We start from the raw sequence: 23,079 nt of genomic DNA, 5'->3' as shown, positions 1-23,079 counted from the left end.
CTCAAGAAGCCATAATAATACCAATAAATAAAACATTTTAAAACCAATCCAGGAAGTCCACATAGCAGCATAAAAAACTACAATAAAAAAAAAAACAGAAACGCTCAGCATTTTGTGTCGCTTGAATAAAATGTCATTCTTGCTGATAGGCGGACTTAAAGGCAGAGTTTCGAGGTTTTATTAAAACTTTTTAGTGGAGCGCGTATAAATAATAAAAGAAAACGATACGAAATGCCAGAACGCAACCTGCAAGAACGCCAACTCGTATTGGTGGAACGCGTGCTCACGTCACTTTTCATTCAGTAACCGGATCGTCGCGTCGCGCACGAACGCAACGTTTGCGAACGCCAGCTTTGATTGGTTAACTGCGTGCTTACGTCGCGCACCACTCCGCAACCCGAACTACGCGTCGCGCTCCGGTTTAGATTAAAACTACAGACATACATGCGAGTGAATGAGCGAAAGCGTTCGGGGCCCCAGAAGCGCTTGCGATCAGAGAGAGAGAGAGAGAGAGAGGCACTTTTGAGTTTTAATGAGCACGCTTGTTTTCTTTTATAATAGCTGTCAGATGTGGAAAATGATTAACAGAAGTGTCGCCGGCGTTCGTTAAACTTGGAGAAGTTGACGCGAAACATGTCTGCAGATGGTCATATCATGGAGTTATCGTCTCGAAGGCTGGAAAAACTGGAAAATGAAAATAATAAGAATGGGTCAGTAAAGCAGGTGGACGGATGCGTGCCCTTCTCTCATCAGGTGGCTGGACATAAATGCGGAATCAATAACACTGGTCAGTCCTTCAGGTGTCTTTAATGTGGTGATCTTAATATATATATATATATATATATATATATATATATATATATATATATATATATATATATATATATATATATATATATATACAAAGACTATACCATTTAATAATACTTATATATATATATATATATATATATATATATATATATATATATATATATATATATATACACACACACACACACACACACACATACATATATATATATATATATATATATATATATATATATATATATATATATATATATATATATATATATATATATAATATATAATATGTAATTAAATATATATAGTCTTCAGTTCTTCTTTGACTGAAGTGAGAATTGTACTCATTATACTATTTATACTATTCATTATACCTGTCAAAAAGTTTATACTGGATATATTCCGTTCATAACCTGTTAATCAATCCTAAAGGTATCAAAAATCCTATAATAAGCAAATGGCATCCTACTAGAAAAACTGAAATTCCCACAGGAATGTTTTGTAAAATGCATCAGAATAATTTTGGAATAAAAAGTGTCCTGTTTGCGAGCTTCATTTGGGCAAGATATGCAAGAGAAGTAATTAATAAAGGGTCACTTGTTTAACACGGGATATCTCCACTGTGATTTCCATAAGAGGAACAAATTAAGCTGCTTCTGCCAACAATCAGATGACATCATTTCCTCTGTTGTAGTAACTCTCGTGTCATTTGTGGCTCTGTCATGGGGATTTTCTGAATGAAAGAGATGCGAGCTGTTATCTGATGGACTGTCAGACTGTCAGCGGTCAGCACTTTCTCTTTTCTTGTGTTAAAGGAATAGTTCCCCCACAAATTCCGTATTAACTACTCTCACGTCGTTCAAAAGGAGAAGTTTTGACGGATATTTCCAAGACAATGACAGTTCATAGACTAACAAAACGGTTTAGCAGGGAAGCATCACGTTGATCCAAAGTCCATCCTGTCACCTCTTCATATTATAACTAGTTTTTAACAAATACATAATGTAATTCTCATTTTGCGTTTACGTGGCTTTGTTTTTTCCTGAGTTTTCATAAAAGCGTTTGCACTCTCTTCTTGGCACAGCTGTCATGATGATGCAGTGTTAGCGGCTTTTCAGCGTTTGCTTCTGTGTAATTGCAGGTGTTCTGCAGCATCCTGATGGAACGATCCTCAAACAGCTACAAGCTCCTCCGAGAGGCCCACGAGAGATGAACTTCTACACACAGGTAACTAAGATGAATCCGCACGAAATATACACAGCGATAGCCTTCGAATGCAAATGATGTCAGAGGGACAAGTATCTAAACCAAAATAACTCCCTGGAAAAAAAAGAAAGGAAAGGAAGCACCTGCAAGCCAAAAAGTGCAGAATAAAAAACACTAAAAAATCCCTTTAGGTAGTTTTATTCAGTAAGGATGCATCAAACTGATGAAAACCTTTATACCGTCATAAATGTTTTGATTTGAAATAAACGCTGTTCTCCTGAAATGTCCATTCATCAAAGGACCCTTTTTTTCACGTAAATAAATGAAATGACGTTAAACAACTGTTTTAAACTAATATTAAGTCCTTGTTTTCAGTGCATATTCACCCTTTGGGAGTGTCTGAATGAAAAAGTGTAAAGAAAGAGTGAAAATATGCTCTAAGAACATTATTTCTGAATGTCGTCGCATGTTTGCAGGTGTTTGATAAGGACTGCACAAATAAAAGGCTGCTGGATCTGCAACAACATCTTCCCAAGTTCTATGGCACATGGATGCCACGAGAGTCGCCACATGGTGAGATAAAAACAACCCAGTAAGCAAAAATACGTTCAAAGAATACATTTCTAACGAATTTGTAAGTGGAAGTGTTCAAAACAGGCGTTTTTTTAAATTAAGATCATTTATTCCTGGCAGTGTGAACGCTTAGGGGATGTTGAGTGTTTTCTTTCTAAACACTTTGAAACTGGTAGTAACGTTAAAAAAGGTCAGAGGAACATCCCAATAAAACGTTTTAGAAAAAAAAACCATTCCATGACATGAAATCTATTTAAAGAATATTTTTGTGCTTTTCCTGGGGCTTTCTGTTCATGTTATTGGAAAAATGTTTGCTCATAACTTTAAGAGAACCTTAGGAGAACATTAGCTGAATGTTCCCAGTATTAACATAGATAGTGAGCATGAAACAACGTCTGCAAACTATTTTACCTTCATAATCTTATGTATTTAGGAATAAAACAGCATATTCGACGGAGGTGGAGCGTGCCGTTACATTATGATAAGATTAGGAAGACAAACGTTTGCTTATTTGAAATAATATGCACAGTAAGTCCAAGATGATTGATGAGAAATATAAACAAGGTCATAAGTGATTTAATGATGTATTGTGTCAGACCTGGTTGAACTCAGCAGTCCAGTTCATTAAAACTCCTTTCCTTTAGCAGTCCACTTTGAAGGTCATCAGTTCTAGTTAGTGTTATCTGCGTTTGGTGAATTTAGAGGGTTACTAATGAGTTAATAATTGATAGGTGGTTTGGTATGCGGTGCGGGGATGTCATCCAGCAGAGGTATGTTCTTTGAAAGCTCATAAAGATCGCCCATAATCATATTTTCTGCCTCATTATGGGAGTTGCCATGCGTCCAAAGTACACGAGCTTTGTGGGTGATGTGTTTATTTAGTCTGTATGTAGTATATGTACTTTTAAAGGAGTGTTCGGTTTATCAGTATTGGACTTTACACTGCCGTTCTCGGTCTGCTGTCTAGTGTTTGTATGTGACCGTCCCCGTAATGACACGCTATAAAGCACTGTGTCAGCTGACGGAAATGAGAAGAACTTGTCAGAAATAACTGACTGGTCACTGAGGCTCGTCTGTTGACATACTGTCATTTGGCCTCTAAAACATCACTAGCTTCAGTGAAATTGAAGCATTTACACAGTCACTGCTTTTTAATGAGGTTTTAATGTTGGACTGGAGAGTGAAGTTTATTTTCTGAAGATGCAGTCATGCCTGAAGTTTAGATTTTTACTCTCTCTCTGCAAAGGAATAACCCCCAAGAAGGGCTTTTTATATAAAACTTTATTAGAAATATTGTATAATTTAAAAGTTGGGGTGAATAATTTTTTTAAAAGATTATTTTAAACTAAATTAATACTTAATAATAGAAAAGTGACAGTAAAGACCTTAACAAGCAAAAAAATCTATTAAATAAGATATGTATATATATATGTATGTATGTATGTATGTGTGTGTATATATATATATATATATATATATATATATATATATATATATATATATATATATATATATATATATATATATATATATGTGTGTATATATATATATATATATATATATATATGTGTGTGTGTATATATATATATATATATATATATATATATATATGTGTGTGTGTATATATATATATATATATATATATATATATATATATATGTGTGTGTATATATATATATATATATATATATATATATATATATATGTATATATATATATATATATATATATATATATATATATGTGTGTATATATATATATATATATATATATATATATGTGTGTATATATATATATATATATATATATATATATATATATATATATATATATGTGTGTATATATATATATATATATATATATATATATATATATATATATATATATATATGTGTGTGTATATATATATATATATATATATATATATGTGTGTATATATATATATATATGTATGTATGGATATATGTATATATCATCACAGGAATGAAATACATCATAAAATATAGGAAAAAATATATATTTTACATTACTGCTTTTATTGTATTTTTTGTAATGATCCTTGGTGGGCTTTATGTAATAAGAGTCAACAACACTATGCAAATTGGAAAATGATGTATGAATTATGTGTGAAACATGTCACATTGTATATATAAATGTCACAATGTCAAATGTCATTCCTTAGCGTTTCACATATGGCTCATACACAAATTTCTATTTTACATACTATTAATGACAAATAAAAGATACGTAAAACCTTTACTTTTCAGCACATTCACGTGATGGCTTCACTTTTGTAATTTTGTAGATGAACATCTTGCCCTATAAATAACAGCAGCAGTAGTGCACTTCACTGAAAACCATTGTTAGCAAGGCATGTGTCATTTTGTTTCCAAAAAATGTCTGTAATTATTCTAAGAAAGCACCCTTAGTACCGTTCTTCTCTCCTATGTCCCAGACCTGTATCTGAAGCTGGAGGATGTGACGAGGAGGTTCTTACGGCCCTGCGTCATGGATGTAAAGATTGGGAGGAGAAGTTACGACCCGTTTGCGTCGAAAGAAAAACGTGAAGAGCAGATTAGCAAATATCCCCTTATGGAAGAGATCGGGTTCCTGTTATTAGGCATGAGGGTGAGATATCACGCGTGTGTGTGTGTGTGTGTGTGTGTGATTTATTAACTTTCTTTATCCTCATTATGCAGGATCTCCTGATTTCTGCTGTTTTATCTGTGTGTCCTCCTCTCTGCATCTGATTTTCTTGATACATACTGTGAGGCTTCATAAACGCAATATTAAGCTTCGGATCGCCCGAGCGAGGGCTCTAAAGGTACGCTTTCAGCGGTGCACAACAGAAATCCTCGTCTGCTGTCTTGCAAGGCTTGATCAATATTCAGAGCTTATCCGGACACTTGGTTAATTAGCTCTGAGGAATACTGATAAGACATTTGATGATAAGATTGTGATGAAACCAGCGGTCAGTGCACACACTCCTCTGCTTTTGCTTTCTACACCTCATTGTTCTGCACCGGCTTGAAGAAGGTCACATAATAAAATTAATTCAGTCACTGAGTTTAAAGATCGCCCAGGTACTGATTTATGACGATAAAAACAGCGATATTTTATGCTCAATCACTGAATCATAGGTGACCGACTTTTTTGTTAGTTTTTTTCTTTGTGGAAAAGGTTTGTGGCCGAAAAAGTAAAAATTTCACTTTTTCATGAGATTAATTGAGATCGTTTTAATGTATTGACACCGCATTTTTTTAAATAAAATAAAAAAAGATAAAAATAATTTCTTGAAAAAAAGAAGAAAAAAAAGAAAATAATTAAACTCTGCTTACTTGGCATTATATTTTTTGTTATCCTTTAAACTATTAAAAAACCCTTTTACTAATTGATATAAAGCTGAAGTGAAACAGCATTAATATTGAATTAAAAAGTAATTAAAATGTTCCTTGCTGAACAAAATAAATAAGTTGAAGGTGAAGTGAAATAAAAAATATAATTATATGGAAACATAAAAGACTAACTAAATAACAAAAACTTGCTCTTGCTCCTTGAAAAAATATTGATTTCATTTGGAAGGGGGCTCTCGTGCAGACATTTTATTAATGATGTCGCACTGGATAGCATCGCCTACAATGAAATCACACGGCTTCAATTAAACATGTTCTGATTGAATGTGCAGCATTTATATGACACCAAAGAAAGACAAATAGACCCAGGAAACGTCCCTTACTTTATAAGGCAATTAAATTATTACGAAAAATTATGTTGCATTTTGCTTTTGACGTTTTGCGCAGCCTTTTAAGCTTCACTAGGTGTGATGGCTCCATCTCTTTTCCTCTGTTCGGTTTTTCCATCCTCCAACCTCTCAGTAAATCATCTTCTCTCTCTGCTTTCTGCGTGTTCTTGTTTCTTTGCACCTAATTGGTTTCAGTGTCTCAAGGCTGGGAAATATTTGCCAGCTGCTGTCACCCTCTCCTTCCTCTCTCCCCTCTCTCTCTCTCGCTGTTGCTCTTGCTTTCCATGTTATTTCAGCTTGTTTCATTTGTTTTGTAGTGTGGAAAGGATCCATTCAGTGAGGCTCATCACAGTTTTAGGTCTGAATGCACGCCAGTCTCTCCAGCGCAGTTCTAAGCCTGGTGAGAGGCCTATGTAGACAGCATTTTAATGCCATGGGCACAATCAAGATTGGGCTGTTTTACCTTAAATCTGTCTGCGTTGTGTATTCAGCTTATGCTCAGTTCCAGACTACGAGACAGGCCTGTTGTTTTGAAACAGCTTCTTTCTCGTTTTTCTTCATTGCAGTGTATGTGATGGATCTCCTTTGATCTTATTTCTCATCTTCTCACCTCAGGTGTACCAGATCGACTCAGACAGTTACATCACTCATGACCAGCTGTATGGACGCAGTCTTGGAAAGGACACTTTAAAAAATGGTGGGACTCCAACTTTTTAATTAATACAATCTCTAAAAGTCAAAATGATAAAGCAAAAAAAAAAAAATTATTAGCTCTGTATACATTATTTATATTATTATTGTTGTGGTTATTGTTGTTGTTCTGTTTTTAATTGTGATTTCTATATCACTATTATTTTTTTTTGTCATATTCTTATTTTTATTTTAGCTTTTATGCGCAAGGATCTAACCAATTTATTTATATATTCATTTTAAATGTAATCATTATTCAAATTATGATTTCCAGTCTTAGAAAGATAGAAAGAAATAATAGTTATTATTATTATTATTATTTTGTAATAATAATGATATTTTTGTTATTAATGTTGATTTTATAATTTATAATAATAACATTTTATTTTATTATTTTATTATTGTTATATCTTTAATTTTATTATGTATATTTTTTCTGTGTGGTTTCTAGGCTTAGATAAATCAAGGAAGTAGATGGATGGATGGATGGATGGATGGATGGATGGATGGATGAATGGATGGATAGATAGATAGATAGATAGATAGATAGATAGATAGATAGATAGATAGATAGATAGATAGATAGATAGATAGATAGATATGAAATAAAGTGAATGCAATTTTTATTCCCTTAGGCCTGAGCAGATTCTTCCACAATGGTCAGGAATTACGGAGGCATGCAGTTTCTCTGATCATCTCCAAAATCCGAAGCATTCTCCGCTGGTTTGAGAGCCAGACTCAGCTGCATTTCTACGCCAGCTCTCTGCTGCTGGTGTATGAAGGCTCCGGTCACACAATCAAGAAATCCAAACACATGCCAGCTGATCTAGAAACAGAACATCAGCAGGGGGAGCCACAGAGCAAGGCTTCACGCTTTCAGAGCAGTTTAACACACAGTCATCCGTACTGCCACGACGTTCGGCACGAGAGGAACGCCAACGGAAAACACGGAGGAAGTGCGGAAGAGCAAGATGAGGAAATTGAAAAGGTGGATAAGAAGAAGTTTGGACAGGAGGAGACAGTGGAGGTGAAGATGATCGATTTCGCTCATGTATTTCCCAGCAACAGTCCGGACGAGAGCTACATGTACGGACTCAGGAACCTTCTCTCAGCTTTAGAACAAATACTGAAGGACTGACATCTGTCCATCTCTCTCTTCACTGGCCGGATGTTTCTGATTTTTCTTTTAAAGCCAGTGCAGATCATTTCACACACAAACATTTCAGATGCCTTAAAGTGCCTCTATTACAGATTTTTGAACATGCCCTTTTATGCAGTGTGTAAGACAGCTCTAAGTGAATGAAAGCATCATGCAAAGTTTTTAAATCAGAAAGTGCGCCGTGTATAAACTTATTGCCTTATTGGCGGTCGAGGCTGAATCACTGAATCAAGTTGTTTTTAAAATGAATCCCAAGCCATTTCGTGTTGACGATGATGAAACGGTGGCGTATGGGCACCCACTTATAGGTCTTTTAGCGTTGGTCTGAAAGAAACCTCTAATTTATTCTTTCCACAAGGTGCTGCTTTAGGAACATTAAAATAACGGTTTCCCTGGTAACGCTGTACACAAAACAGCACTGAGCTCACAAATGCTGATTTATCAGCCATAACGGGCATGATGAAATGATAAAAATGAGACCAATCAGACCAATCACCGCAGATTAGCATCATACAAAGAACTGATTTGGGAAAATTAGCAGATAAGGTAAAAATAAATGTATATTATAAGACAATGAAAGTGTTTTTTTTTTTTTTTTTTTAACTTGCATGTAAACCTATTGTTAGAGATTCCCAAGACCTTTTATTACCCATAATAGAGGCCCTTTTTATTTGAAAAATGGGTTTATTAAATATTTCTAGGGACATTTTTCTTAATCTTTAAAGATTTTAGTAGTATTATGAACCTATGCTGTAATGTCCAGAACACTCTGGTTAAAAAAGGCTGTCAGAGTTGGCTGCCGACAACTAATAAGTTAATAATAATAATAATAACTCAGGGAAAAATAATCCTAAATTACGATACGATATAGCAGTTCATCTGTGCTCCCGAAACACAGTGTGAGTCTTATAATGACGTCGCTTCTGATGCAACTACTGATGTGTTTATTTTAAAAAATGCACTTCGAAGTAAATTATGGTTATGGGTGGACCCACTTTATGGCCTTAACTATTATGCACTTACATGTAAATGAATCATTTGATACAATGCACTTATTGTGTACATACTGTACATGTTTTTACATTGTACTTGTATTTTAAAATATACGCTTCGTGAATCCAAAAGCTGTGTGTTTGTAATGAGAAAAAACACATTTAAAACTTGAAATAACTTCTAAAATACCTGTAAAGGTGAAGCCCTTGTACCATATGCATGACATAAAATATACAGAATCCACAATAATATGAAGTGTTTAAAATATCATGCCTCTGACATTCTTTGTTGATAAGATCCAATGAAGTTAATTCTAATAGCATTTTATACTTATCATTTGACATTTTACCCCAGACGTCTCACTTCTCAGAACGTAATGTGTGTGAAAAGTCTAATGGACTAGAAATGCGTGTGAAGAACCCGACAGGATTTGATTGTTCTTTTATGCTTTAAAATTTATACGAGCACTTTCTCCTGTAACAATATGGATAAATTTAGCTTTGCTGAAAGCATCCGATTCTTCACTGACTTACAGTTCTCCCTAATGGTCGCTTTGTGTTTTCATCTCTCTTTTTCCAAACGTAACTCATAATTAGAGACCGGACAGAACAGACTGTGCTGTTCTGGAGTTTAATATAGATAAATCACGTGGATGCAAAATTCTTTACGTGCAAGCCAACAGGACAGAGAAACACTTGCTTTAATTCTTGTCTGAGGCTTAAAAAAATCATTTATACCGAAGTGCAAAAAAGCTGATTTCTTTTTAATGCTTTATCAAACAAGTCAAGACCGAGACATCAGCGGCATGATAATAAAGCTGTTTAAAAATAGATTAAAACAGACAAATGAATGTAAATTAAATTTCATGTGGATAAGCACGCAGTTATTGCGCCGCTGTCCTGCTGTGTTTCTTCATTTACACTTTTCTGAGTGTCATTCCATCCTCCTGCTCTTCTTTAAACTGCAGGGATTTTTCATTATTCCTAATTTGAACATAATTTGAAATATAATTGGAACCTCAGAAGCAATTTCCCATCAAACGCCCTCGGAAAAAGCTCAGCTCCGAGGTGTCTATTAAAAAGGTTTAAAACAAAAATTGAATTTACTGGGTTAAGATCTTACTTTTTAAGCATTTGACAGTGTTTTTCTATTACTTCACTCGTGCTCAACTTTTGATCTCTATATAAAGCGCGCGTGCATCTGTGAATCGAAAAACATTTCAAGATTCCTCACAGCACTGAATGAATAAATCATAAATATATGATATTTATATTTCTGCCTGTGTGATTTGTGCTCATTGATGTCTTATTGTGTGTGTGTGTGTGTGTGTGTGTGTGTGTGTGTGTGTGTGTGTGTGTGTGTGTGTGTGTGTGTGTGTGTGTGTGTGTGTGTGTGTGTGTGCGCGTGTGATCCCTCATACGTTCGTATGGTGGCACTGTGGCTCCTGTTTGGCCAATCTGATCGTAAGAAATGGAGAGAAACGCAAAACTCAATCCCCTGGCATCAGATCCGGGTAAGAAATTCAGTGGAAAACGAAAAGCACTCCGTGATATATGTGGCAGCGCGCGTGACGTGCTTGTTATATAGCCTTCTGCGTGTTGTTTTCAAAGAAATCTCGATTATTTGCCTTGGGATCCATGCTTTCTTACGACACTTGCGAGAGCGAGTTTGTTTGCGATGAACTTGAGACGAGAAAAAAAAACAACAACAAACAAACCCAAAACGCTATTTTATCGGCACGGTTCTCTATTGTGTGCTGGTATGTCCATTGATCATGCTGGAAGCGTTTGTGTGATTTGTTGAAGTTAATCGATATATGGAGGGATCGAGATGGAGAGGAGGAGGGAAAGAGAGAAACTAATTAAAACTGGAATTGATTCTTTATTAAAATGACAAGCTTTATCTCAAAGTGCTCAAACATGTGCATCCAAATCATTTGGCGCATCGGTCGAAGCGGTGCCATAACCATAATTCATTCTGATCTTTCTCTCCTCCGTTTACATTTCGAAATCTTATGTATGAGTTATGCATGGTGCATTAGGCTGTATTGAAGCGATTGTGATTGACTGTGGCCTGTCCTAGACATTGCATGTTTCTGCCAGCAGCATGTTTGTAATGTGCTTCTAAAGTGGTCAGTGTATAATGCATCCATTATTTCTTCATTGGCTGGAATGAAGTTTGAAATTGCGAAGCGTTTATCAGATGTTTCTCTTTAAAGAAATTGTTCGGTTACACTGATTTGATTTACCGTCTCTGCGCTTTAATCGAGGCAAATACCACTTTCTATAAAAGAGAAGCTTTATTTGCTGGTGATTACTGATATTACAAAATCAGTGTAAGTGAATTATGGCTGGGTAGGCCATCGATACACATTTCCCAATGCAATGCACTTCTTATTCATTTGAGTAGGGCTGTAGGCCTACGTATAGTATTTCGGTTAAAATGTAGATTTCGCTTAATATAATACACTATTACTGGTCGATAAGAATGATTGATTGGTTTCATCCGACAGATTTGAATCTTTTTAAATGAAGACGTTGTTCATGAGTTGATTCTGATCCCTGACATGCATGCATTAAACTCATTGCATCCATCCTCAGTACTAAGATATTATTTACGCAGCTAAACTCTGAGCTTATTTTAAGGTAGAATATGACTTAAAGTAGTGAATTAATTTATGGGTTAAAATATCAAAATAGCGATAGCCTTGTTAAGATATAGACGTGTTAAAAGCGATCGGGCTATAAGTGATGCGCTTATAAAACCAGCAGAAGCTGGAAGCCGTTTTAACTGAGCCTGGCTGAGCTGGTGTTCAGCTGGCCTCCCGCCCCGACCGGTTAAAGAAGTGGTCAAAACCCCTCTAAAACCAGCAGGCCGGAAGACCAGCTAAAGCCAGCAGTTTTGACTTTCAGCTGTTAAATTTAACAACTCACTAGGTAATGCAAGCTTTATGAGCTGAAGCAATAGAAAGGCCTATATTGCTTAATTATAATATAGTAAAAACATTCTCTACTGTATTTAATTAATCCTCTGTGTGAATTTTTTTCCTGTCAATCATGTTTCCAAACATACGTTTTAAGTGTCATATAGTAATATTAGCTAAGGTACAACTCTATTTAGTTACCTTTCTAAAGCTTAGCGAAGGGCCAGTTCCATTGAATCCTCCGGCAATACGACGTTCCTGTTTTATGATTCCGACAAGCCTTTGCTACTCCTGTACATAAGACTCCTAATGCTGCCTCTTTTGTAGTGCACTTAAAAATCTAAATTCTTCTCGGAATGGATATCTGAACAGAATTCATTTTCATTCTGCTGAGCAGTAGGTGCTCTCTCACAAAAAAAAAAAACAACAAAAAAAAACAGGCTTTTAAACGTACAATAACCACGCATGCTGAAGTCTGCGATGCTCTTAAGACGTTATTAATTGTGCGGTGAATAAAACCAATAGAAAAGTTTTTTAAAGCACGATCTTGACAGTCTGAGCGGCGTCTGGTGTTTGATTCCTCCGAATGATATTTGTAGAACATTTGGTGTGGTGGTGAAGCATCAGGGCTCGTGTGCAGATCATTGATGGTTTGATTCGTTGAGGCTGTGATTCATTATCTATGACAATGCGGCCTTGAGCAAGAGTTAACCTCCATGGCTGTTTAGTTTAATAGGTTTATGGTTCAGTTCGATGGGAATGTCACGTAGAAGACTCGCAAATAAAATCGCCACTGCGAGGAAGTTGCTTATTAGAGCTGCTTCGTGTTATTTTGTATCATTGTATGAAATATCTTTTCAAATGATATGAATGCTGTTCTAAGGTTGAATAACATTAGCTCTGCGTCGAAAGGTCTGCGTTCTGTTGCGGTTCAGTTCAAATGAAATAATATTCGTGTGGAACTTTGTTCTGCTGTTTTTCTTTAGAGAAACTCTTGAACTCTTCTCATGCCGTACACACATATTTCACTGGCCTGGTTTTATTTTCGAGAACATCCTTGACGTTTCCAGCAGTGTTTGATTTCTTATTGAAGTCTTACCAGTTGGCTCTGTATTATAGCTACAGCAGAAAAGCTACAGAATTTCTGTATTTTGTTTGTAGGCTGCCTTTATAAGCAAATTACATTATCGCTCCCAAGGACAGACGTAAACGGCAAAAAAGGTCAAAGATGTCAGTCATTTCAACCAGAGCGTTGTGAGTGACTCAGACTTCTGTGGATTGTGATGCCGCTCAGGACTGTAAAACATGAAGGCTTAATGGATTTTACATATGATGCGATTTTATGGTTGTTATTATAATGAAAGAGTCAGGACGAGGGTAAAAAGAGCAATGCAAAATGTAGGCATTACTTTGTTCTAGTTCGTACGTGAAAATAATGAGCAAGACCAAGGTGAACCAAGGAAAGATAAGGAAGCGTCGGTAATGAAATGGAGCTGCTCCGCTGTCCTGTCTTTCTTGTGGTAACTGAGGTCAAGGTGTTAGGATAGGTGTAGAAACACTTACGCTCTCTAATACGAAAGAAGAGTACACTGAGATTAAGAGAGAGTAAATAGCTGTAGTTTGCAGAAACAAATACCCTCTTTTGTTTGCGTATTTCAAACAGGCTTTCATGCTTGTTAAAGGGATAGTTGACCTTCAGTTGCTGCTCCCCAGTGACTTCCATAGTATGGAAAAAAACATTCCTGTTTTCATGGCATAAACGTACCTGGGCGCACTTTTTAGCGAGACACGAAAAACGTACCAATACGCACACATCGCCGCAGTTTCCTAAAGAAATGAACACAACTTTAAGTAATGGCAGACAACTCTGGTTCCTATTCTCAGAAAGAGTTTGGATTAATGAAGTATGGTTTTTGCATATTTACTGGAAGAGTACCATGTTATGACTTCAAAACAATATAAATATGCTGGGATATTTGAAAACTGATGCTTTGGAATGTTAATTAGTAGGCGAGGAGCTCCCGTGTAACTATGGTTCAACAAAACAGTTCAAGCCTGCATGAAAGATATTTTGCATATTCTCAACATGATAGAGCATCAACTTTTAGCAACAGTCCCTGGATATTTCAATTCTGAACTGTTGCAATACTTATGCAATGCAATGCGAACCAGCAATTGTGCCAATAGATGGCGACAAGTGATTCTCTATGAGTGTATCATTGAATAATTGATTCTAATGATTTGTTCAAAGCACTGATTCGTTTAGAAAAAACGAATTATTTATTAGCAAGTCACTGAATCCTTTGATTAACTGATTTGTTCAAAATAGTAAATAATTCTGGAACAAAAACACCATTATTGTTCTGCATTGTGTTCTTTGGAGCGATTTTTGGTTTAATTTAAATGTTGTCAAAAAACAAATAATTTAGTCAAGGCCATAAATCAAATCAAATCAAATAATCAGATGTAAATATTACCACGTATATGGTTGTGCAATATGTATTCTTTGAAGCAACTTGTACTGTTGTTTTTTTTTTTATAGTTCAAGGTAAATCTTGAGGGTCCACAAAATGAGGATGTTCTAATGATCATATTATTCTAACATTTTCTGTATGTTTTAAGATCAACAGGTTGGCTTTGATGTTCATTTGCTCGTTTCTACAGAGCAGCTTTGTTTAGGTGAGTCAGACGCCATTCTAGAATATGTGAGAGTGTGAGGGGTTTGTAAAGCAGCTCTTATCAGTGAACAGACCAAGAGCATGAAGACTGAATTAAAGAGCAGCAACACATGCTCCAGGCTCAAGTACGGCAAACACATTGACTGTTATTTCCTCAATATTCTCTATTAATATTTAGTCTATATAAAGGGTCCAAACAATTCATCAAGCAGCTGTCTTTGATTTTTTTTTTCTCAGTTTTTGTGTACAAGGGCACTGCCAGGGACTGAAATTAACTTGGCCAAAACAACTTTTTCCTTTTTTTTTTGGAAATATTTAATATTTTTTAAACACACAGAAATTTCTACATACTTTTTTTTTTTAAAGTTCAGGATTATAGTTATGACCCTTTGACAGTTTAACTATTTCACTTTTTTTTTTTTTTATGTTTGTGATAATGCAATTTCTGGCAACACTGAAATATGAGATATATTAGATAATCAGTCTCTTTCTCATAAAATGTAATCTGGCACAAAAAACATGAAGAATTTAGATTTGTTAGAGGAATAAACTTCTTGTTACAATATTTACACTTGAGTAGAGTTTCTGAAGATTTTTTTCATGTTACTATTCATATTTATGATTCACATTAATTGTCTCTTATATCAGCGATTGATAATGTTATTCCAATAATTTGCTGTAAACCGTGATAAGGTTATAAGCCACTGCTGATACTTTACTAACCAATTCTGACATACAATTGACGAGTGTTCAGTTTTGTACAATGGGGCTTAGGAAATACATTTTTTTTAGTTCTGCAAAATTCAGAAAGGACAACCAGAAGCAAGCAACACAAACCGTTAAACATTCCTGCAAGTCTCAAAAAATAAAAAAAACATATCAAACAATATGACCATGGAGAGGATAGAAAGGTCAGATTCATTCACCATGACTGCAGGAATGCAGCAGAGGAGATGAAATCTATTTGTCTGTTAATTGACATTTGCAGGAAGATTCCAGGACACTTTAAATGGGAAATGGATTGGAGCGAGGGAGACGGGAAGAGAGAGAGAGAGAAAGAAGAGACGCGAGACAGGATAGAGAGAGACAACTGGACCCGCGGTATCTGATGAGTTGATCTGTCATGAAGATTTGGGCTTGTAAGATTTAATGCAAGTGAAAGGTTCTGACATCTTTCGTCTTGGATCCACATGAAGTAGAACAGACTTTTTCTTCTTCAGAAGATCTCATTGACAGGGCTGGAGAAGTGGAGTTTCGCTGGACCTCTGCGGCTCCATCTGCTGAAATATTCATCTTTAGTAGTAATTGAGAGGCAGAAAGAGAGAACAAAACAGGAGGAAGAAATGTGAAGCGCTGAATTTTCTTGCAGCAGTCTGGTTTCTCAAGAACGCCACATGTGACGTGCATCATTAGACAACTGCCTGCATGCGCCCTGTAAAAAACTTTTAATTTGTCACATGCAGACTATTTTAAAGGTTGATTGAATGTAGAAAAAGTTGAACTCGGTTTGCTCTCTAATGTGCACGTCTACGAAACCATTTGAGATAAAAGTATTCTGTTTTGTTTATAACTGTGAACGTTGCAGCTAGTCTTGATTTAAGGATTAAAACTGGGGAAATCTATATTTAATTGTCCTTTTGAAGGATAAAACATCTAATGGATATTTCTTATGTTTAAAAAAATAAATAAATAAGGCCACATTGGCATGCTTAATGTTCGTTGAATTTGTTCAGTTATTGTAATACGTTCAATTACTAATCGCTAAAAAGTTTAGTTTTTTTCTTTAGTCATGTGGTTGTGAATTTTGTCTTGATTTTTGGCAATTCTGAGTTTACAATTGTCTTGATTTTTTTTTTTTTTTTTTTGCAATTCTAGCAGTTCTGACTTTTAATTTCTACAGACGTCTGACTTTCTTTGACAGTTAGTTTTTGGTTTCTGCCATGCAATTGCCTAGATCTGACTTTGCTGTCTTTATATCTTTATAAAAAATTGCTATCTTTCCGTTGATTTCTTATTTCTGAGATGAAGAATGTCATGAAAAAAAGCTTCCATACTATGCAGCTTGTGTTTCAGGTGTGTTAACTTGAAATGTCTCAAAATGTGTGTGTTACGAGGGTAATAGCTAGACGTTCAGAAGTGCAGTGACATTCAGGACACTACCCACTTAACACACACGATGACCTTTTCTATCGGGGCTGGATATTATTATCCATCATTTATATTTTTTGTTTTGTTCTTTGTACAAGTGTGACACAGTCTGGGTTTCGGAAAAATCAATCACCTAGATGTCACTGATATGATACACACCAACGTGTTTTGCTGATGAGTGTTAAAGAGAATCGAAGGCTATGTTTGGTTTGGCAAAGCAATCAGCATTGTCCAGTGTTTTTATTATTTTTATTCTTTTGTAATTGTTTTTGTAACTGGATCGGAAGTGGCTTGAAATGGCTTGTATTGGAAGCTGATAATATCATGGCTTATTTTACCTAGTTCAAATAGTATGCTTGCACTATGTCACGAAATTAACCGGCATTCAGGAAACATGCATCTATTTATTGTTTGTAAAGCAGTAAAATGGCTGTTATGCAATATCGCATCTGTTAAATTGATGTTACTTTTCATTAGGTAATTTTAAGATGTGTAATTTGATTCTGTATAAATGATATTCTGTTATAACACTCAATAAGTGTCTTCAGTTGTTTGTTGACCGCTTGCACAAATCAATATGAAACACTTACTGTGCAGTGTAAACATGGCTTTCAGCGGTTAAATACAAGCTAAAAAGATGAGACCATTCGTAATTTTAGTACGCAAAAGTTGTAAATTATCCAATGATGCCATCACTGTTGGTTACAATAATGTTTAAAGAAAGTTTAAGGTTGAAGTTAATGTTTAAACGGTTCAGGCTGAAGAGTAATTAACCAGAATGCTTGAAAATATCAAAAACAATTGTAAAATGCTTTATCATATTGTAATATTTCGATAAATGATTTTACTTGTGGCATGCAAAATGAAAAATAATCTGCAATCGTCTATTACGGTGTTCTTGGGGTCCATCCTAAATTACAGTGTTCAAATCAACCTAATTTAATGCTCAATAAATTGTTGAATATTTATGAAAATAAAATAAAAAAATCATGCCATTTCATCCACCGATTATTGTAGCTTATTATACTTTATATATATATATTTTTTTTACAGTTTACCAACCTTTTTGCAGTCATTTAGATTTTTTAAAACGTGCAATCGTGTGAGTCCTTTTGGTATATAAAAATAGTTTTGGAGGAATTTCTGAGCATGTTTTTATAGCAGCGGGTCCTGTCTGTTCACGAGTGTATTTGTGGGTAAATAACGGTGTGAATTCAGCTGCTCTCGTGACTTTCCTCACGGATCTGTAATTCAAGGATCTAAGATTCTATTCAGCTGAGAGTGACGGTATGAATTGAAGCTTCTGAACATGCTGTAGAGATGTAATTTACGTCATGATGTCCTAACCCACCGGAGGAGACCCGTAACCCTTCCCTCTGATCGTGTCAGCACATGATGGGCTCACATTTCGTAAGTGGCTCAGAATGCAGGTGTCATGATGGCGCTTGAAAGCGAACGATGCTGTAAGTTGCACAGACATTTACTCGGATCTTCCGCTGAAGATGACAAGGGCAGGAGGCTTTCACTCGTCTTTTACTGCAGCCAATAAACTTAAGCATAAAATTGTCAGGCCTCAGGGTATCACACTTAACGCAGAGTAACGTGAGAGCTTTTGGAACGAAAACAATCAGGCGAGGATTTTATGATACTTTTAAAGCCTGTTAGGAGATGCCAAAGAAAGCGGCAGCTGCACGTGTTCATTTGTTTGGTTATGTGTAATGTTTTGTTAGTTTGAGTTTGAGGAAAACGACGTGCATTTTTATGCATTTTCAATTTTTTTAGAGACTTTTGGAGAAAATGTTATTTCCATGTGCAACTTCATCCGTATTTATTATTTAGTTTAGAGACCAGTTCTAATTAAGTAGTTGCTTATACTAGTATGACTACGATTAAAATATAGACTGCTCATTAGTACATATGAAGTGCATGTTCCATATGACCATATTCTACATCTCTTTAATTCTAAACTTAACTCTTAATAAGTAGCAAATTAATTTGATGAAAAATTCACATGCAAGGGTTTATTAAAGTGCCTCTATAATGGGTCAAAAACACTTTAATTGTCTTATTTTATGCATTTATTTTTATCTTATTTGCTCAGCAACTTTCAAGTGATTCTCTTATTAATTTTTCCAAACCCCTCATTTGCAGCAATTAGTCGATTTCATTTCCATTTCATAATAAAAGCAGTATTTGTTAGCTCAGTGCTATGAGCGGGGCGGTATGCTAATGTTTCATGTTGACGTCTGCAAACGGCTCGGGATTCGTTTTAAAAAACGACTTGTTTCAATGATTCAGAGTTGACTCTTTCTTCAGAGAGACGATAACTTTGTGCACTTTCAGATTTAAAACTTTGCGGGATGTTTTAATTCACTTGAGCTATGTTACACGCCTCCTTAAAGATCATTTGCAAAAATCTATAATAGGGGCACTTTTATAGTGACGACCTCTATTTACAATGTGTATTTGCAGTGTAGCCAATCACGATTTCTTGAATGCAGTGGCCAGTCGGAGGCTTTTAAGTTTCACTCACAGCTAAACTACTTGCTTCAGGGCTGACTCAGTTCTGTATGCGTGCACTTATGAGTCGATAAGATATTCATTAATGGAACTCTGTGAAACTTTCTGATGGTGAGTGACAGCTCGTTACTGATTATAACTGAGTGAAAGTGGAGCAGGTCCGAGCTTCTGCGATTAGGTGGAGGCGGGGACTAATTAGCATATTTATGAATTCACGTATATTCAGAGAGGTAAGGGTGTAGAGGCGTTGCAAGTAATTAATATATTACATTACTGACTACAAGAGGTTGTTAAAAGGGTTATATACTCACAAGGCATTGTAGGAAATTAAGAAGTAACTTTCATGGGGAAAAAAGTTTAAATATTTAATTTGATCAAAAATGAGTTTTGTAATGCATTTAATAACTGCAGGGGGATGTTAAAGGGGTCATGAACCGCCTTGGTTTTTTATTTAGTACTGTTCTCCGAGGTCCACTTATAACGTTATCAAGATTTTTACATCATAAAGAATAGGTGTGGCTGGTTGTAAACACCCACCGCTGTGATTGGCTAATAGTTGTGTTCGTTTGCCACCCTACATCCTTCATTGTTGTGATTTAAGTTGCATAAATGCATACTTAAATACTCTGTTTGATATGTACTGAGGCATAGCAATAATGTCTATGCAGTATAAACACTTACTCGCACTTGCAATTAACCTTATTAGGAAGATCTTGCCATATTTCGAAACATTGCAATTTTTATTTTTCACAGAAACATAATATATTTTATTACAGCGATAATTCTGTGAAGAAATTAGACGCCTTTTTCATCGACTGGTGAAATCCTAGCAGGAGTAACCAGGATCCATCTAGTTACTAGCTGTCAGCTTTAAGCCCAGTACCTTGTCACCCCATGCTGTGTTTGAACGTATTTTAAAACCTTTTTAGGTCTCAGATCAGCCATTTCACAATCTACGTTTTTTTTTAAGACTCTGAACAGCAGGACCCCCGAGTGTACGTGACTCTGAGACTCTTTTAGTCTGTGTGTGTTAGCGTTGAGGACATCTGTATGCTAGCGCCCTCATAAAAAATGACAAAATGAACTGAAATATAACATTTTTAACGTTTCAGTTTATCTCTTCTTATCTCTTAAATTCAACGCTGTATCTATGTTTTTTGTGTGAGGTAAAAGTCATTAACAGATATAGAGTCTTGACAGATGATTTGTTTAGTAGACTGTCTTTACAGTATTTTATTGATTTGCCGACATCAGAGAGGGTTCGACTAACGTTCACACAGTTTGAGTCAAATTTTAATCACTGTAGCCCTGATAAAAAATTTATCCGTTACATAGATTTTTTTTTTTTTTACTGAAATATTAAGCAAGTGGAATTTTAAATGTTGTTTTTGTACTACGCACAATTGTTAAATTGCAATAAAATTGAAATATTGATAAAGATAACTTTCTAAAATGAACATTTGTCCTCGTTTAGGCCCGGGTAACGTGCAGGTTTAGGCGTGCGCTAATGTACAGTATTTAGAGCAAAGAAGTGAAATTAATTATTTGAGTTAATTTTACTGTTGGGTTTTAAAGTGAAACTGAATTAACAATAATGTTATTAATATGTATATGTGTCTGTATGTATATATGTATGTGTACATATACATGTACATATATACAATTTATTTAGTTATTTTTTAGTATAGAAAATTAGCAAAAGTATTGCTTAATTGGGTTACGCCAGTGTTTTGTGATGCACAAATCTTTAATTTTAATTTATGTGCTTATAAAATTAAAAAAAGAGCATCCGCGGTATTGGCTTAATTTTGCTATTCTATTGTTTTTGTATTGAGAAATGTGCATAAAAATACTAGTAAAAATAACAGCTAGCAAATTTGATCAAATGCAAAATAATAAACCATTTTTATTACATTTGGTCATGATTTGCAAAGTTTCGGCAACCTATTTATTTAAGAAGTTGTCATATGCGCATTTAATAACGCCTGATTAAATATACCTGTAGCTGCAATGTATCTCTTTCAGAATAAAGGAAAACGATGTGCTTGTAAACATGGTCAGTGATTACTGGTGTGATGAATATTCATGGTTTACCCCGAATGCAATCATCAACAACTGGGCTGGTGTCTAAATCAGCATCGGTTTCGTGCAGTTCGTAAAGAGCTGCTTTTGTAAATATTCTGATTGTTAGAGCACTTTGAGAGGGTGGGACGTTGAATTGGCTCTCGGTATGTGGTTACTGATGGGGGAGAGGGTTTAATCATATATGATGGTATCGAGTGCCTGGGAGGGTGTAATGAAGCAAAACTGATGGAATAAAAGCAATAAAGCTATGTTTACAGCGCGCACCAGTTTCACTCTAAAATGGCCCTTAGTTGATGAGTCAGAGTCTCTTACTGATTTGACCTGCTGGGTTTAAATGCTGACTTGCATGTGGGTGTTCAGTTCACACGCCAGATTAAGTCGAAACCGTGTTTGGTCAATAGGCTTCAATTTATAATTCAATTCGGCTTATAGCACCCGCATATACATTCAGATCATATCTGCAGGAGCATTTAGGATCGATTACATGCTGTGTGTCGATGTTCGCCCTGTCTTACTGTTTTATGGGTCGTTTGTTTAATTTCTCCTTTATGCCTGATCCATAACTGAGCCTGAGGTGATCAATGGATATTGACCTCTAATGCAATAACACCAAGGCAGAAACATTTCAGTTAAACGTATTAGTCACAAACACTGTTAAAACTGCACTAAGCAAGGACACGCGTAACGGCTAGATAGCATTAACATTTCTATTCATGTCAATGACAGTTCAGAGCAATTCCACTGAAAGAACTCGTTTTAGATATATTCTGTTTGACGGGATGCATCACCTACAGTATTGCTTGATTTATGGAATCAGAATAATGAAAATGGCCGTTCCTGTTTTGCTACGTATAGTAGTCTTCATTTATTTCACATATCGAAGAGAATGAGTTGTGTTCAGTTGGTCATCTTAAAATAGCTTTCGGTTGGCCAGTTATATTATTTGAGTCTTAATTTTGTAAACACATTTTTGCTATTAATTTCTTTTGGGGTAACTTTTGAAATGGGGTGATACAATTCTGTTTATGTTTTTTGAAAGAAGTCTGTTATGCTCACTCAGTGTGAAATTATTTGATCGGCAAATACAGTAATATACAGTAATATACAATGTTTAATATTAAAATATTATTACAAATTAAATGAGCTGTTTTCTGTTTTAATATATTTTAGAGTATAGTTTATTCCTGTGATGCAGATCTGATTTATTTAGTGACACACGATCGTTTAGAAATCGTTCTACTGGCTGATTCAGTGCTGAAGAAACATTTTTGTTATTATCAATGTTGAAAACTATGGACGCTCTTTCTGAAACCTGATGATTTTTTTCTTTTAATTCAGACTTAATTATGCCCTTTTTCTTGAAATTTTAAGTTTACAATTCAGATGTTTTCTCACAAGTTTGATATACAGTTTGGCCCAATAGACCCAGTAGTCCCAATAGTCCCAATAGAGTAAAAGTCACTTATATTTTTATTTTATTTTATAGCTTGCAGTACTGAGAAGAAAAGTGAGATATAAAATAGTGATTGATAATCCTTTTTATGTATTTTATTAT

General features: G+C 35.2%; 1 protein-coding gene across 1 annotated transcript; it reads left to right on the top strand.

Annotated features, from left to right (window-relative positions):
* Positions 1-387: 387 nt before the first annotated feature.
* On the top strand, positions 388-10,440 carry ipmka (inositol polyphosphate multikinase a). Its single transcript, XM_043256346.1, has 6 exons — positions 388-787; positions 1,949-2,034; positions 2,490-2,586; positions 5,042-5,214; positions 6,944-7,025; positions 7,654-10,440. Exons 1-6 carry the CDS (start codon positions 634-636, stop codon positions 8,154-8,156), a joined length of 1,095 nt encoding a protein of 364 aa, XP_043112281.1. The 5' UTR covers positions 388-633; the 3' UTR covers positions 8,157-10,440.
* Positions 10,441-23,079: the final 12,639 nt, after the last annotated feature.

This window comes from Puntigrus tetrazona, chromosome 13, assembly GCF_018831695.1.
Source record: "Puntigrus tetrazona isolate hp1 chromosome 13, ASM1883169v1, whole genome shotgun sequence".
NCBI lineage: Eukaryota > Metazoa > Chordata > Actinopteri > Cypriniformes > Cyprinidae > Puntigrus > Puntigrus tetrazona.
The sequence above is the reverse complement of the archived record's forward strand: the minus strand, read 5'-3'. Positions and strand labels throughout refer to the sequence as shown.